This window comes from Coffea eugenioides, chromosome 8 (assembly GCF_003713205.1).
Source record: "Coffea eugenioides isolate CCC68of chromosome 8, Ceug_1.0, whole genome shotgun sequence".
Classification (NCBI taxonomy): domain Eukaryota; kingdom Viridiplantae; phylum Streptophyta; class Magnoliopsida; order Gentianales; family Rubiaceae; genus Coffea; species Coffea eugenioides.
Genome location: NC_040042.1, coordinates 5,644,421 through 5,659,563, shown reverse-complemented (window position 1 = coordinate 5,659,563; position 15,143 = coordinate 5,644,421). Strand labels below are relative to the sequence as shown.

The 15,143-nt window shown below is 37.4% G+C and overlaps 1 protein-coding gene across 1 annotated transcript; it reads right to left on the bottom strand.

Moving 5' to 3' along the window:
- Window positions 1–3,066: 3,066 nt before the first annotated feature.
- LOC113780043 (disease resistance protein RPM1-like) lies at window positions 3,067–5,850 on the bottom strand. Its single transcript, XM_027325864.1, has one exon. It carries the CDS (start codon window positions 5,848–5,850, stop codon window positions 3,067–3,069), a length of 2,784 nt encoding a protein of 927 aa, XP_027181665.1.
- Window positions 5,851–15,143: the final 9,293 nt, after the last annotated feature.

The following is a 15,143-nucleotide window of genomic DNA, read 5'->3' as shown; positions in this document are numbered from 1 at the left end:
CGTAGTACGTTAAAGCAGTTAGTTTTGAACTAGTTATGGGGGATTGTAACGCTGCAGGGATCTTTTCTTCTAGAATATCGGATGAAAGTGACCTAGAGATATATCAATATCCGTTATTATATCACATAATTTGGACTTAGCAAGGGACCCAGTCTTGATCATCAAAGCAATTTGAAAGCATTCTCTGCCCACTTTTTGGACTTTAACATCATTAATAATATATTAGGAAAATTGCTAAATATAGTCCCTCGCGTTTCTTGAAAATATTTAATTCATTTTTTATTTTTTATATAACCTTAATATTTTTTATTTATTAAATTTCTTTTAATGAATTCATTTTCATATTTATATAACCTTAATATTGTGAATTTATATTTTCATGAATTCATTTTTTCATCAAATGGGGAATGTAATGCAATTTCCGACAAAATCATATTACCATAAAAAATGATCTTTGAGTTAGCGAGTAGCAGCATTGGGTAATCAAATTAGTCCACTGAGCCTGAATGACATTGATTTACACTCTAGAATGATCAATAATTCGCTTTAAAAAAATATGACATTTTGGTAAGAATGAACATATCTTCTCCCTGGATTAAACCAAAAGAATGAACATTTTGGTTTATTCATATATGAAGTTGACGTTTTCACTTCCTCAAAAGCATGAAAACAAAAAGGCAAAGGAAATAGCTAACAAGAAATAAACATGCAAGTGCCTTATACTCATGATTCCCACCAAAAATTAAATTAACAAATAAAGGAAAAAATAGATATATAGTCATATTCCAACAGATATCAAGATGGCCAAGGCACTTAGGTTGTTAAATATTTATCCTCATCATTGTCCAAAGATAGCAGGTCTAAACTGACTGAAATGCTAGAAATTCTTGTGGATCATGACGAGTAAGACTATTAGATTATATTCGCTGGTATGACTAGAAAAACTGTTAGAGATAATTTTTGAATAAATTTAATTTTTGGTGAGATATTTGGGCCCAATGAGTACCCAAGTATTTCCCAAAATTTCCCATCAATTAATGGGTACAATTGAAATTTGTCCCATTTTAAACCCAATATCAAATTATAATACCCCTCCCGTCCAAAGTCCCTATGGGCATGAATAGCCCATTGAGACTTGGAACAAATTGCCACTCTATCCTAATTGAAAGAGTGATACTAGAACACTGTTTCGAATTTTGTTTTTGAGCAAAAAAAATAACTTTTTCAAAATCAAAAAACAAAAGACACAAGAAAAGGATTTATTACAAAGAATCAAGATAATTTTACAAATCAAATCTTTATGCACATAAAAACACATACATATCTAAGGACTAAATGTGGTTGAACAACAATCTAGAGTCACGCCTTTATTAGAAAGATAAGAAGTAGGAAAAAGTAAGAAGGCCACAACTAGATTTTTTTTTCCCCTAAAAATATAATTGACATCGAAGACTGTAAGTCAAATATTGAGATTGTCTTTTACCTATTCTTCTCTTAGAGGAACTCTATTTCCCATCGATCATTTGTCCAGTATCCACTGACAACTTGAGGGATATGAGAAATTGATTGATAATCTTCACTTTGCTTATCCAAATTTCGTACTTTGTAAATTAGCTAGTCAAATATATCATACAAAAGCTGTAGAACTTTTTAAATGTAAAGTTTGAAACAAAAGCTACAAGAGGATATTTCAGTGATTAATTCGTTCCGAATTTTGCAGCTCCAAACTGTAATCTGCTGGTAGATTATACCAAAGCAATCTTCATGTTACAAGCATATAAAAGACAACACCAACCCAATTGAATACCTTGATAAATCAAACCCGAACTGAAAGTTTTTTTTTTTTTTTTTAATTAGACCAAGTTATAGATTTTGTAGATAAATTTCTGCTCTGCTATGTGTTCTGTGATCACCAGCACTATCAAATAAACCACAAACAAAGTAACTGTTGACAAAAAATAAATCAAGCATATTTAGAAAGTTAGTAGTTTTAGAAATATATTTTCATTTAGTAAATTGGTTTAGGAAATTGATGCCAAAATTGGTTTAGGAAATTGAGTTATGTTGTGTTTTAATTAAAATAAGTTTATTGTAGTAAAGTCTAATAAGGATTTGTTAGCTTCTTTCCTATATATATGGCCTTATGGCTGAAGGTTCAATTGAGCAATCCCATGTAAAAGTTGAGACAGTAGTATATGTTAAGCATTGCTCCAAAACATTCGTGCCTTATTCGGTTCTTGCATATGTATTAGTGAGTTGTTTATCATCTATCTGTGTTTGCAACTTCTTTCTTGTTTATTAGTTTGTGAAGCTTTTAATCTCTTCCCTACGTGATTTTTACAAAATTAAAATTTTACACACACTAGGTACGTATGATGAAAGATTAGAATGGGAGCCAGTAGTGGAGAAATATCTCAAAGGATGTGATTTGGATAATATTCTTAAAATAAATCCTTTCTGTGGTTTGTTAAAAGAAAATGAGAAAAAAGAAGGCAAAGTTATTTATCAAAATTATGCAGAAATCCATGATTATGCAGAATATTATATGAGAGTCCTTGTTGACTCTCAATCACTTGAATGGTTTTGGTTAGATCTCTATGGAACTTGATTATGAGTCCAATCCTAAGTTTGACATAGGAAGTTGGTTTGACAGAAGATATGTTTATTGGTATGTGAGAGATTTTTGAAAATTATGATTTGCATACATTATTTTAGGTAACTGATGAAGATGAATTTGTCAGTGAATGTTTTGATTTGCAAAAATTATTTGCAAAAAGAAAGGCATGAACTATTGTTTGGAAAATTTATCCATATTACTAATTTATTCCCCATTTTCAATTATAGAAGAGGGAAAATTGAACTTGTAATTGTTGTAACAGGCAATCCCACAATATTCATAAACGTAGAAACACATATATGTCTAACTATCTAAGGAACTAATTATGGTTGAATAGCAATATAGAGTCATGATTTTATTACAAGGATAAGAAGTAGGGAAAAGCAATTGACAACAAACATCATAATTTAAATGTTGACTGCAACAGATTGTCCTTTACCTATCTTTTCTTAGAGGGACTCTTCTTTCCATTCACCATTTATCCAGTGTCCGATGCGAACTTGAGGGATACGAGAAATTGTCTGATAATCTTCCCTCTGTTTATCCAAATTCTGTACTTCGTGGATTAGCTCATCAGACATGTCAGCCAACGCAAGAACTTTAAGCTCGGTCAAGTTTTGGAGGCCCAAAGGCAGGCCCTCCATAAGCTTGCAACCAGCAATAACAAACTCTTGGAGATTGGGCATCGATTCCTCTTCCACGCTTACCCATTTCAGTCTTTTTAATTGCACAAGGTCTAATTCCTTGAGTTTTGGGAATCTTCCAGCCTTAAAACACAATGCCTCCCCTTCATAAGCACCACCGAGACTAAGTTCTACCAGATTGGGCAAATGTCCGAGGCAGTCTATTGCGTTCTCATCTTCACTCAACTCACTATTCTGCAAGTTTAAAGTGCCCAAGGATTGAAGTGACATTACCCATTCCGGTACTCTCTCTAAACGCCCAGTCAGCGACAGCCTCGTAAGAAATCCAAGTCTCGGAGAGACGGAATGTTGGAGATCAAGAGTCTCCTCTTCTTTAATGGAGCAGATATACAACTCTCGAAGGTTGGTCAGCCTCAAGAGGGAGTAGAGCAACTCTTTTCCATCTTCTCTCCTCAGCTTTGTGATCCATAATTGCCGCAACTGAATGAGCTTCCCAATCTCCCTTACTATTTTACCACTGTCTGCTTCTATGTTTCCCAGACTCTCCAAGGAAGTAAGCTTTCCAATTCCATCCGGAGATTTAAAGCCCCAAAGTGCAAAGTTATTTGAATAATCACCCGCTCTGCCTACGATAAGGGAACGGAGTTTTCTCAGCTTTAGAATTTCCACAGGCAACTCCGTTATAGTGGTTCCGAACAGAATTAAAACCTCCAGGTTTTGAAGCTGCCCAATAGATTTTGGGATGATTTTAACTCTGGTGCCACTTAGATCCAGATACTTGAGATGAAATAGTTTGAAAACTTCCTTTGGGATGCTGTCCAGTTCCGCACTTGCTAAGTTTAAAACCTTCAGGAACTTGGGACCACCACATAAAAACTTGGACAAAAATGAAGTTGTGAGAGAATCTTTATTCCCGAATGTTTCCACGGACCGAAGACACTTTAAGCTGCTGAAGCCTTGTGGAGGATTACCAGTGAAGTTATGGATTGCCAGGTGTCGAACTTTGTCAGGCCATCTTGTGCAATATCCAGTGATTATGGCTGTGAAGCTCTGCTCTTTAGACTTTGAAACAATGATTTCGCGCAAAATATCATGAAGACCACATTTCACCAATCTGCCATCGTACCATGTGTCTTTAACTTGGATTAAGCTTCTGTTGATGAGTTCTTTTAGATATCTCATAGCAATGTCAGTGGCCGTCATTCCTTCTTCCTCTTCTACAAATCCTAGTGCTATCCATTTACCAAGTAAAATTTCGACATTAATTGGATGATCTTCAGGATAGATACTTAGATATAATAGGCAGTTTTTAAGATGGTGAGGCAAATCACTGTAGCTAAGTAAGAGTATCCTTCTAATTCTATCAAGCTTACCGCTACCATCTACCTCACTGCCAAAGCCACGAAAAATCATCTCCCATTCATCTATCTTATCCTTATCCTTCAAAGCCAAAACACCACCCATTGTTACAATTCCAAGTGGTAGGCCCTCACATTTTTTTAGTATTTTTCTACAAACTTCTTCTAGATATGAAGGACAACCATTACTCTGAAATGTTCTATTGCAAAAAAGAGTCCAAGACTCATCATAAGAGAGAGGACTCATCTTATGGATAAAGTCATGGGAAGCTAAACAGGATGCAGAAGCTACATCGGTAATTCGCGTTGTTAATACAACACGACTAGCGATGTTGCAGTCCGACAATATGTATTTGATAGCTTCCCAGGCATCTAGACTCCACACATCATCAAGGACAAGGATGTACCTTCTTTCTTTGAGGAAGTCTCTGACAAATTCACTCAGTCTAACACGATTCATGGATTCCACTTGCGGAGGCACCGGCTGTCTGATTTCCTCGCACAATTGTTGAATCAAGTCCTTGATGATGACATTGAATTGAAAATTTTGAGAAACAGTTATCCAGGCATGGCTCTGAAATTGTTTCTTCACTGCAGCATCATCGTAGACCTTTTTCACCAGGGTGGTTTTACCGAGTCCCCCCATTCCCACCACTGAAACTAGTTTCAAGTGGGAATGGTCATCAAGGATTTTGGAGATGAGCTCTTTTTTGGGCTGATCGATGCCAACAAGCTTAGCTTCTTCAATTAGGAGTGCTTGGTCACGAATATCACAATCTGCGCTTGCCACGTGCAAAGAGCTGGAGCCTATTTCTTGAGTACCATACAGAGACTGGTACCTCTGATACCTTGCAGAAATCTCTACAACTCTGGCCTTGATATCTTTTATCTCCAAAGAAATCCGATGGCGGGCATTCAGATTTTTTATTGAGTTGTAGATCTTGCCAACACGGCCAAAGAATCCATCTGCATCACCACGAGCAAAGCGGAAGGCAAAATCATCGAGAACGTCCTCTGTATCATAAGCAACTTCTCGAACCTGCTTTACCCATTCTTGGAGTTGAGAGTCATCGTCCTCCTTTGCTTCAGCTTGTCGGAGGAAAGCCTTCATGCTGCCGAGTTCATCTTTGATGAACTGAACATCTGGTCGAAGTCCTCCCAAAAGCGTGCTCTCTTGGGAAAGTAAGGTGGAGAGCTGCTTAATTAGAAAGCCTACAACACTCTCAGCCATATTCCTTGGATAAATTTCACAGGAGTTGGTTTTCTTACCAAAACAATCACAAGAAAAAGTATGCTGTTCTCTCTTCTGGAAAGGGGAGGGTTAACTAGCTTGTTGGAAATATCAAGATCATGTTCAGGAAAGTCGTCCTTTCCTTTCTGTGACTTGTGGGGCTTGAATTTAAGTTGTCCGTAGAATATCAAACAAATCAAACTTTCTTTTGGGTTACTGGGCTCCATGGATGGAAAGTGGCAGCTGAATTTACCCAGTCTTTGTTCCTTCATTATCTCCCGGTCCCGAAGTGCTCTTTCTTCTACTGGCCCTAGTTGATTTGAACATGAAAATCAAGATGAGTAAATCAAAATTTGGAAAAAAAAGGAAAAGACCGAATATGTAGACTTTGATGTCAAAATTCACGATCAACGTCAATCCTTTTTTTTTCTTCTTAGAAAGTATTTATAAGTTTAGGGACTTAAGTGTCCCATTTTGAAATTTAGGGATTGAAGTGGGTAATCGTCCAAAGTTTGGGGGGACAAAGTGGTATTAACCCCTCATATTAATATAAACTTTTACAGTTTAGCGTAAACAAGAAAAAACTTGTAATAGCAAATTTAGTATTTGTAAATTGAGAATTATCATATTTTCCTTTTCTTAATCTGTTTAGCAACCATTTGTATCCAAATTTTTTTCTTTTTATTTCTTCTAGCTGTTGATTTCTTATTCTGCTGGCTGGCGATTCTTTTATTTGTTCTGCCAGTGCGATTTTTCTTAAAATGCCCAAGTTAGCCTTCACTAATCAAATCCCTTTTTAACATTTCATCTAACTTTCTGTTTTGCCAGAGTCAAACTTGCGAGGCTGTTTCTGCTAACCATAGTCAGATAATCGAGTGGTCACATAGAAATTCAGATTGTTAAATTTTAATGAACAAGAATATCTGTAGAACCTTTTAGATGTAAAGTTTGAAACAAAAGCTACAAAAAGAATATTTCTTCTTTGTCATTAACGAGTCACCGAGTTTTGTGCTTAAACGGTCTAATTAGAGATCCAATATCTGGTTCACCGAGTTGATCAGTTCGGCCATCAGATTGGGCCAGGTTTAATAAATATGATTGAAACGTACAGTTGATAGACTTTCTTTGTGTTGTCCAATTATACAGACATCATTGATTAGTAATAACTTATTTTAACAGATTTTTGATACATACACGTGATAGTTGTTTTTATAAAGAAAATAATAATAATATCTCTAAATTGAGCATAATCAAATTTTAGATGTTAGAATTGGGTGTGTTTATTTATTAAAACAAGCATCAATAAAATCAGTATAGACTTAACTTAATTATCATGAAATATGTCATAGGACAACATATATTTTTAATTTTGTTTTATTTGTTTCTATTGTGCTATTTGTTTACCTTATATTGGGAACTTTGACTTTTATTCCTTTACTTTAAGAATAAGTAATGCATTTATTAAAAAAGCATTCATGTATAATTACCAGCTAAGAAAATATCAAATTACATGAAATCAAGCATTCATGTTATTCCTTATTCGTTATTATGTTCTCATTGTCCATATCAAGTGAAAAAAAAATATTTATACATTTGCTCGAAAACAAACAATTTAAACCTGATTCTATTAAAACCAAGTAGAATAGAAGGGGTCATATACCAACTTATCAAAACCATGATTCTATTAACCAACTTAAAATGACATACTCATACAAATTAATTTTAGAGAGTCTTTACTATTACTATTGTAAAACTTTTCCATGTCAAAATCTTCTGAGTCATAAAATAGATTTGTTCAAACATTAGTACGGAATAATATAGCCAAAACTACACCTGAGCAGTTACACGTGTAGAAGAACATGAAGACTTCTGACAAAATTCAGAAAGATAAACAAAAAAAAAAAAAACAATTAACTTTATGAACTAAATAACTGAAACATAGTCGTATTTTCTGAATAATATGTTGTCCATCTTCTTGCTCCCTCAACAGCTTCGTACAAACTGGTGTCCCTACCGATCTATCAATTTTATGAGTGCGAGAGAATAAGAAAAATCAAGGTGGATAACTCCTTTTAGGTTACTAGAAGTAAAATTCCAAGGAGCAATTAAGCAACTTTGGATTGTAAATAGGAGCTTCTTGTTGACTGCTTTTACACACATCACAAAAATATCTTTAACTTTATAGATTTAATCAAATTGAGTACTGCTTCAAAGCATTTAAAGAGTGGAATGTACAAGATTTATCCACAACTAAGAACTATAATTCACATTGCTCTCATCTCATTAACCTGAACAAACTCATTCCTGATTGCTTGTAATCCACTGAGGACATCTTTAATATTCAGCCTGTCCCTCTGAATTTCTGAAGAGCATGAAACACCAATCCGAAACATCGATAGGTAGCATTCCTCCTGACTGATGCTGCCGCCTTTGCTTGTTTTGGTGATTATTCCTGGTACGGATTCTGCTTCCATTGAGATCTTTGGATCAACAATTTCCATTACCTGATGGGAAAGAGCCGTCTTAACATAACTATGGAGACTAAAATCTTCTGTGAACATGCTGTCGGTAGGCCTTTTCCCTGTAAACAATTCAAGCAATAGAATACCATAGCTGTATACATCTCCTTGTGTTGATACCTCTCCACCCATGCCATATTCTGCAATTTCAAGTTCCAGGAGGACGGAGAAGAATTATTGGCTGAAATGCTGAAGGGATTGAAAGGTCGAATAATTGTGTACATCTCGGACATTCTAATTGAAAGATTGTTTATACTTAAGAAGGCATGTAATTGTACCTGGAGCAACATATCCAACTGTTCCTCTAATTGCTACTGAGCTGCTTTGATGTTGATGGGATTTACCTTCGATGGAGGAAAGAAATTTTGCTAGGCCAAAATCACTAACCAAGGCACGAAAATCATCACCTAGAAGTATGTTGCATGGCTTTATATCAGTGGATAATCAGTGTCCCACAATGGTTATGAAGGTAATCCAAGGCGGACGCAATGTCGATTGCAATATTGTTGAGATATGCCAGCTTTTCCTACAGATTTTATCAAATTGAGTTTGATATCAAAAATTAGTTATTAGAAAAATAAGGATATTTGTTAACAAAAGATCATGTTGGTTTGTTAACAGATATTTTAGATAAGATTTGCTAGTAGAAGGAGATTATATTTTGTTGAGATTTTTAGGATAATTGTTAGTTGGATATTTTGCTAAGTTTGTTTCATGTAATCACTATAAATAGTGAGTTGATGAATGTAGAACAAAAAGCTCGTTTTCCACCTTCAATAGAAGTCTCTTATAAGCTTTTTTTGCAACACTAAGGTGTTGTTTCTTAGTTTATGCCCCAAAAAACCAACAAAGTGGTATCAAGAGCCTATATCTTAAGGGCCTGAGTTTTGTTTTTGAGAGTGAGTGAACTTGGTGAGAAACCCTTTTCACTATAAAATTATACACTTAAGCCTTCAACATCAAAATGCCAGGAAACAACTTCTTGTCCAATCCTCCAAATTTCACTGGTGAAAACTACCAAATCTGGGCTGTCAAAATGAAGTCCTATTTGGATGCTAATGATCTTTGGGATGTAGTAGAGACAGATCCTGTTCCTGAATTGTTAGAAGATCCAACTGTAGACAAAGAAAATTTATTTAATTTATTTAGTCGAGATTTATTAAATTGATCTTGATTAAATTAAATTAAATTATATAAGTCCATTATGTTTTGGACCGGCAAATTGGGCCAATATTATATGGGCTATTAAATCAAATTAAATTCATAGTGTCCATTTAAGTTAGAGTGAATTAATTGATTTATTAATTCACAATGGACTATTTGGGTTGGCTCATTATTTAAGCCCAAGTTAAATGGATTTCTTGAGTAACAAGTGATCCAAAATGCAGGAAGATTCTGAGGGTTTTCTTGAAGACCTAGCCTACATATTTTGGCTATAAATAGAGGTCTTCCCTCAAGGCAAAGATATAGAAAAATCCCTAACATTCGGAGAAACTCTGTCAAATTCCCTCAAGAGCTTTCTTCCTCAAATCCAAATCCAAATCAAGTCAAACAAATCCTCCTGCTATCGGTGTTGAAGACTCGAAGTTCCAAGTGTTTGACGCCATCATCAAATCAATCGTTTTCTACGCCGAAATTGTAGGAAACACCCTTTCGATTGGAGAACAAGTCTTTTCGGCCCTTCAATTGAAGCTATTCGAAGAAAAGAATCAGGGGATTAATTTCTTTGATTCAAGAACTTTCAGAGATTGTAACCCGCTTATTATTTGATTTAATAAATTTGATATTTGTGCAAGTTTTCTTGTCTTTTATTTTAGGCAACAAAATTTGTGCTTACAAATTTCTGGCACGCCCAGTGGGACAATCTCTGCCTCTCATCTCTTTTCTTCCAACAACTTACCAGTTTCAAAATTCGATGGAGTTCAAGAAGGTGAACTTTTCTCTTGAAGGCTTAGTTGCTGATGTCTCAACCACTCAAGGGACGCAGTATACTGCACCTCTGACAAGGAGTAAGGCCAAGGAGTTAGCAGAGAAGGCTAAGGCGAACGTTGTGACTGAAGCAGCAAATCTCGAAATGCTTCCTAACAAGAAAGGAGCCCATGATGAATCCATTGGTAGCCCAAGTGATTCGGCTGCCTCTGTGGTGATGCCCGTCATGATGACCAATACCACAACTGTGGAAGACCAGATCTCGAATCTAGCCAAAATTGTCGAAGGGCTAGTAGTGCATGCACAAAGTCAGGATGCCAAGATAGTCAAATTAATGGATATGGTGGAAAATATAGGCGAAAATAGCCTTAGCATGTCCAAACAGAAATTCAAAGTGCAAGATGAAGGGGACTCGTCATCAAGGGAGAAGGAGAAAGAGGATGCGAAGTCACAAGCCGCGAAGGAATTTTCAATCTCCCCTGATGGCACCATTCATGTTGACAATCTGAAGGAATTTATCGAAGGTACAATCAAGGATAAGATGGGCGGAAGCGCCAAGCCATACAGCGGTTACACCAAACCTTACACCGCTAGAGTGGAAAGTTTGAAAATGCCTGTGGGGTATCAACCTCCAAAATTTCAACAATTTGATGGTAAGGGCAATCCTAAGCAACATGTAGCACACTTCGTGGAAACTTGTAACAATGCGGGCACTGATGGTGACTTGCTCGTTAAACAGTTTGTTCGCTCGCTGAAGGGTAATGCCTTTGATTGGTACACGGATCTGGAGTCTGGAACCATTGACAGTTGGGAGCAGCTAGAGCATGAATTCCTTAGTCGCTTCTATAGCACAAAGAGAACTGTCAGCATGACTGAACTCTCTAATACACGTCAATGGAAGAGCGAACCTGTCATTGATTTTATCGACCGTTGGAGGAATCTAAGCTTAAATTGCAAAGATCGAATTTCTGAATCTTCCGCGATCGAGATGTGCATTCAAGGTATGCACTGGGGACTCAGATACATCTTACAAGGTGTACAACCAGAAACATTTGATGAATTGTCCACAAAAGCCCATAAGTTGGAGATTAATCTTGATGGACAAGAACCGCCAGTTCCTGACCCTTACAAGGCCAAAGAGAGACAAGAAGCGAGGAAAGGGGGCAAGCCACCATTTAAAAATGAAAAGAAGGAAGCTATGGCTACAAGTGTAACGCCCTTTAAGGTTGTTCCCAAAACTGCCAGGAGAGAAGACAGCAAGATCAATGCACATCAAGAACAAGGAAAGAGGAAACCAACTCTCAAGGAGATGCAGGATAAGGAGTACCCTTTCCTTGATTCTGATGTCCCTGGTATGTTTGACGATCTGTTAAGTATAAACTTGATCACGCTTCCTGAGATGAAGCGACCTGATGAGGCCAGGAACACTGACGATCCAAATTACTGTAAGTATCACCGATTGGTCGGGCATCCCATTCAAAAATGCTTTGTCTTCAAAGACAAAGTAATGGAGTTGGCAAGACAGGGAAAAATTCTCCTTGAAGAAGACAAGGCGAGTGTGAATCAAACGTCCATTGGTTCCCTGCAGTCCATGGAGGATAAAAGGGTCATGGTGCCTGTATTGCCAATAATTCAATTTGGATCACTTGATCCTATAGAAATCAAACAAGAAGGCTCCTTCAACTCTTCAGGAACATGTATATGAAGATGAAAAGGCGCTACAGTCTGATGTGGATGATGAAGGATGGACTCTAGTCACGCGAAGAAGGAGGCGGAAGTCTTGTCCATCTAGTAGGGCGAGCAAGGTCTTAACAAGAAGTATGGTGATTTGGAAGGGGAAAGAGAAAGACGTAAAGAAAACTAATGATTGTCATAATCTTCAAGGAGGCCGAATCTTCAAGCAAAAGTCGCGAACTCCTATCACTTTAAAAGAATTTTTGCCAAAGGAATTCTTTGATGTTGATGTGGTCGCAAGTCACACAACGCGAGTAGATCATATCGAGGAACAAAAAGATAATACTTGCGAATCTCTCTGTGAGATGGCCCGTGCGTCCACCGGCAATGAAGAAGGTCGTGTGCCTACCGGCAATGAAGAGGTGAACGTCACAAGTATCACTTTTACTAGTGAAGACTTGTTGCTTGGGTCAACACCCCATAACCGTCCTTTGTTTGTGACTGGTTATGCAAAGGAGCAAAAAGTGAATAGAATGTTGATAGATGGAGGTTCCGCAGTCAATATTCTCCCTTTAAAAACTCTGAAGGAGCTTGGTATCCCGGTTGATGAACTCTCCAATAGCCGACTGATGATTCAAGGCTTCAACCAAGGAGGGCAAAGAGCTCTTGGGTCACTAAATTTGGAAATAGTCATTGATGACATGACGTCCAGAGCACTATTGTATGTGATAGATGCTAAAACAACATACAATGTATTGTTGGGAAGGCCCTGGATTCATGAAAATAGAGTTGTACCTTCAACTCTTCATCAATGCTTCAAGTACTGTCAAAACGGGGTGGCAAGAAGTGTGAAAGCTGATGATAATCCTTTCACTGAGGCGGAAGCATATATCGCCGATGCCAAATTTTACATCAAAAGGCACATTGCGAAGGATAAAACTGAACAACCTCTATCTGGGGATAAAATCCAGAACCCCGAATCTCCAAATGCAAAAGGGGAGAAAGTGATGACTTCGAAATCAAAAGAGGAAGTTCATGAAGAAACTGATGTTTCATTGCCAAACAATGAATCAGTTGTCTTTCGCTGCCCTCCCAAATCAAGAATGGAACAGGGACAGTCACCTGCAATTCAGCATGAAACTCTAAAAGATTGGACTCTTCCGGTAGCTCATCTTGATACAAAAAAGGTGTCATCTTCTCAACTTAAAAGGTCTAACTTTTTAAGCAAAGAATCTGAAGTTGAACAAGACACCATACCAAAGTCAAGAACTAAAGAAGGTTTTGATCCTATCGCTTATAAGCTTCTCGCTAAGGCTGGATACGATCTCAAAGAATCTGCGGTGTTAAATGTTCCATCCCGTCAATCTACCAGTGACATGATTCATGGGTTGAATCCTACCCAAAAGATGTTGAAGGAAAAGGGATACGCCATTGAAAATCCCAAATTTGGCCTTGGCTACTCCTCTCCTACACCAATCCGCATCAAGATCAATAGAGTTAGTAGCCAATATATTGCTATAGAGGATGAGTCTTCTCAAATAGTTGGTAAATTTCAAGCTTTTCATGAAAAGGAGAATAAAACTCCACGGGTATCTGTTTTTAAGAGATTAGGACCACAAAGAAGACAAAAGCCTCAAAACTCTCATAAGAGTAAAGGAAAAATGGCAAAGTCATTGCAAAATCTTGAAAAACCTTCTAATGGTTCTCATAAATTTGGTAGTAGCATTCCTTCGAGAATGAGAAGATGCACAGATCTTGTAATAAAGTGTGGGACTGAATTGAGGGTCAGGGAGCATACCGTGGTGTACACAAGACCAAAAGAGGATGATGAAGAGAGTGTTGCTTCATGCAATCATATAACTATAATTGACGGTGACTCGCCTGAAGAAGAAGAAGATGCTGAAGAGGCTCCACCTGAATTGGAGGAAGGTGTTAAGGCCACTGTGGATGATCTAAAGGAGGTCAATCTTGGTACTTCAGAGAACCCACGTCCAATATATGTAAGTGCTTCATTGAGTCCTGACGAAGAGAAGGCATATATTGAACTCTTGTGGGAGTATCAAGATATTTTTGCATGGACTTATAAAGAAATGCCGGATTTAAACCCAAAAGTGGCCGTCCACCATTTGGCTGTTAAAAAGGGAGTTCGACCTGTGAAGCAAGCACAACGGCGATTTAGACCCGATTTGATTCCGTTGATCGAAATTGAAGTCAATAAACTCATTGAAGCCGGGTTTATTCGTGAAGTTAAATATCCCACATGGATTTCGAGTATCGTGCCTGTGCGAAAGAAGAATGGACAAATCCGCATTTGTGTCGATTTCAGGGATGTTAACAATGCTTGTCCCAAAGATGACTTCCCTTTACCAATCACTGAACTCATGATTGATGCAACTACTGGGCATGAAGTTCTGTCGTTTATGGATGGCTCTTCTGGATATAATCAAATTCGATTGGCACCGGAGGATGAGGAGCTCACTGCATTTCGTACTCCTAAGGGTATTTATTGTTATAAAGTGATGCCCTTTGGTCTCAAAAATGCTGGTGCCACATATCAAAGAGCAATGCAAAGTATCTTTGACGACATGCTTCATAAGAATATCGAGTGTTATGTGGATGATTTAGTTGTGAAATCAAAGAAAAGAAATAATCACTTGGAGGATTTGAGACAAGTTTTCGATCGGTTGAGAAGGTATCAACTCAAAATGAACCCTCTCAAGTGTGCATTTGGAGTCACGTCGGGGAAATTTCTTGGTTTTGTGGTTCGCCATCGAGGCATTGAAATTGATCAGGCCAAAATTGATGCTATATTGAGGATGCCTGAACCTCGTGACATTCATGAATTGAAAAGTCTTCAAGGGCGATTAGCTTATCTGCGGAGATTTATCTCAAATTTAGCAGGAAGGTGTCAGCCATTTAGTCGATTGATGAAGAAAGATGTGCCATTTCAATGGGATGAGGCATGTAGTAATGCATTCAATAGCATTAAGTCTTATCTTATGAAAGCACCTGTGTTGGCTGCACCTATTCATGGAAAGCCCTTACTCCTTTATATTGCCGCCCAAGAACGATCGATGGGGGCATTGCTCGCTCAAGAAAATAATGAAGGAAAGGAGGTTGCCCTTTATTATTTAAGCAGAATGATGACCCCCAACGAACTAAATTACTCGC

What these genes read in the sequence shown, in the direction of transcription:
- LOC113780043 (XM_027325864.1), bottom strand. Translation starts at nt 5,850, where the DNA reads ATGGCTGAGAGTGTTGTAGGCTTTCTAATTAAGCAGCTCTCCACCTTA.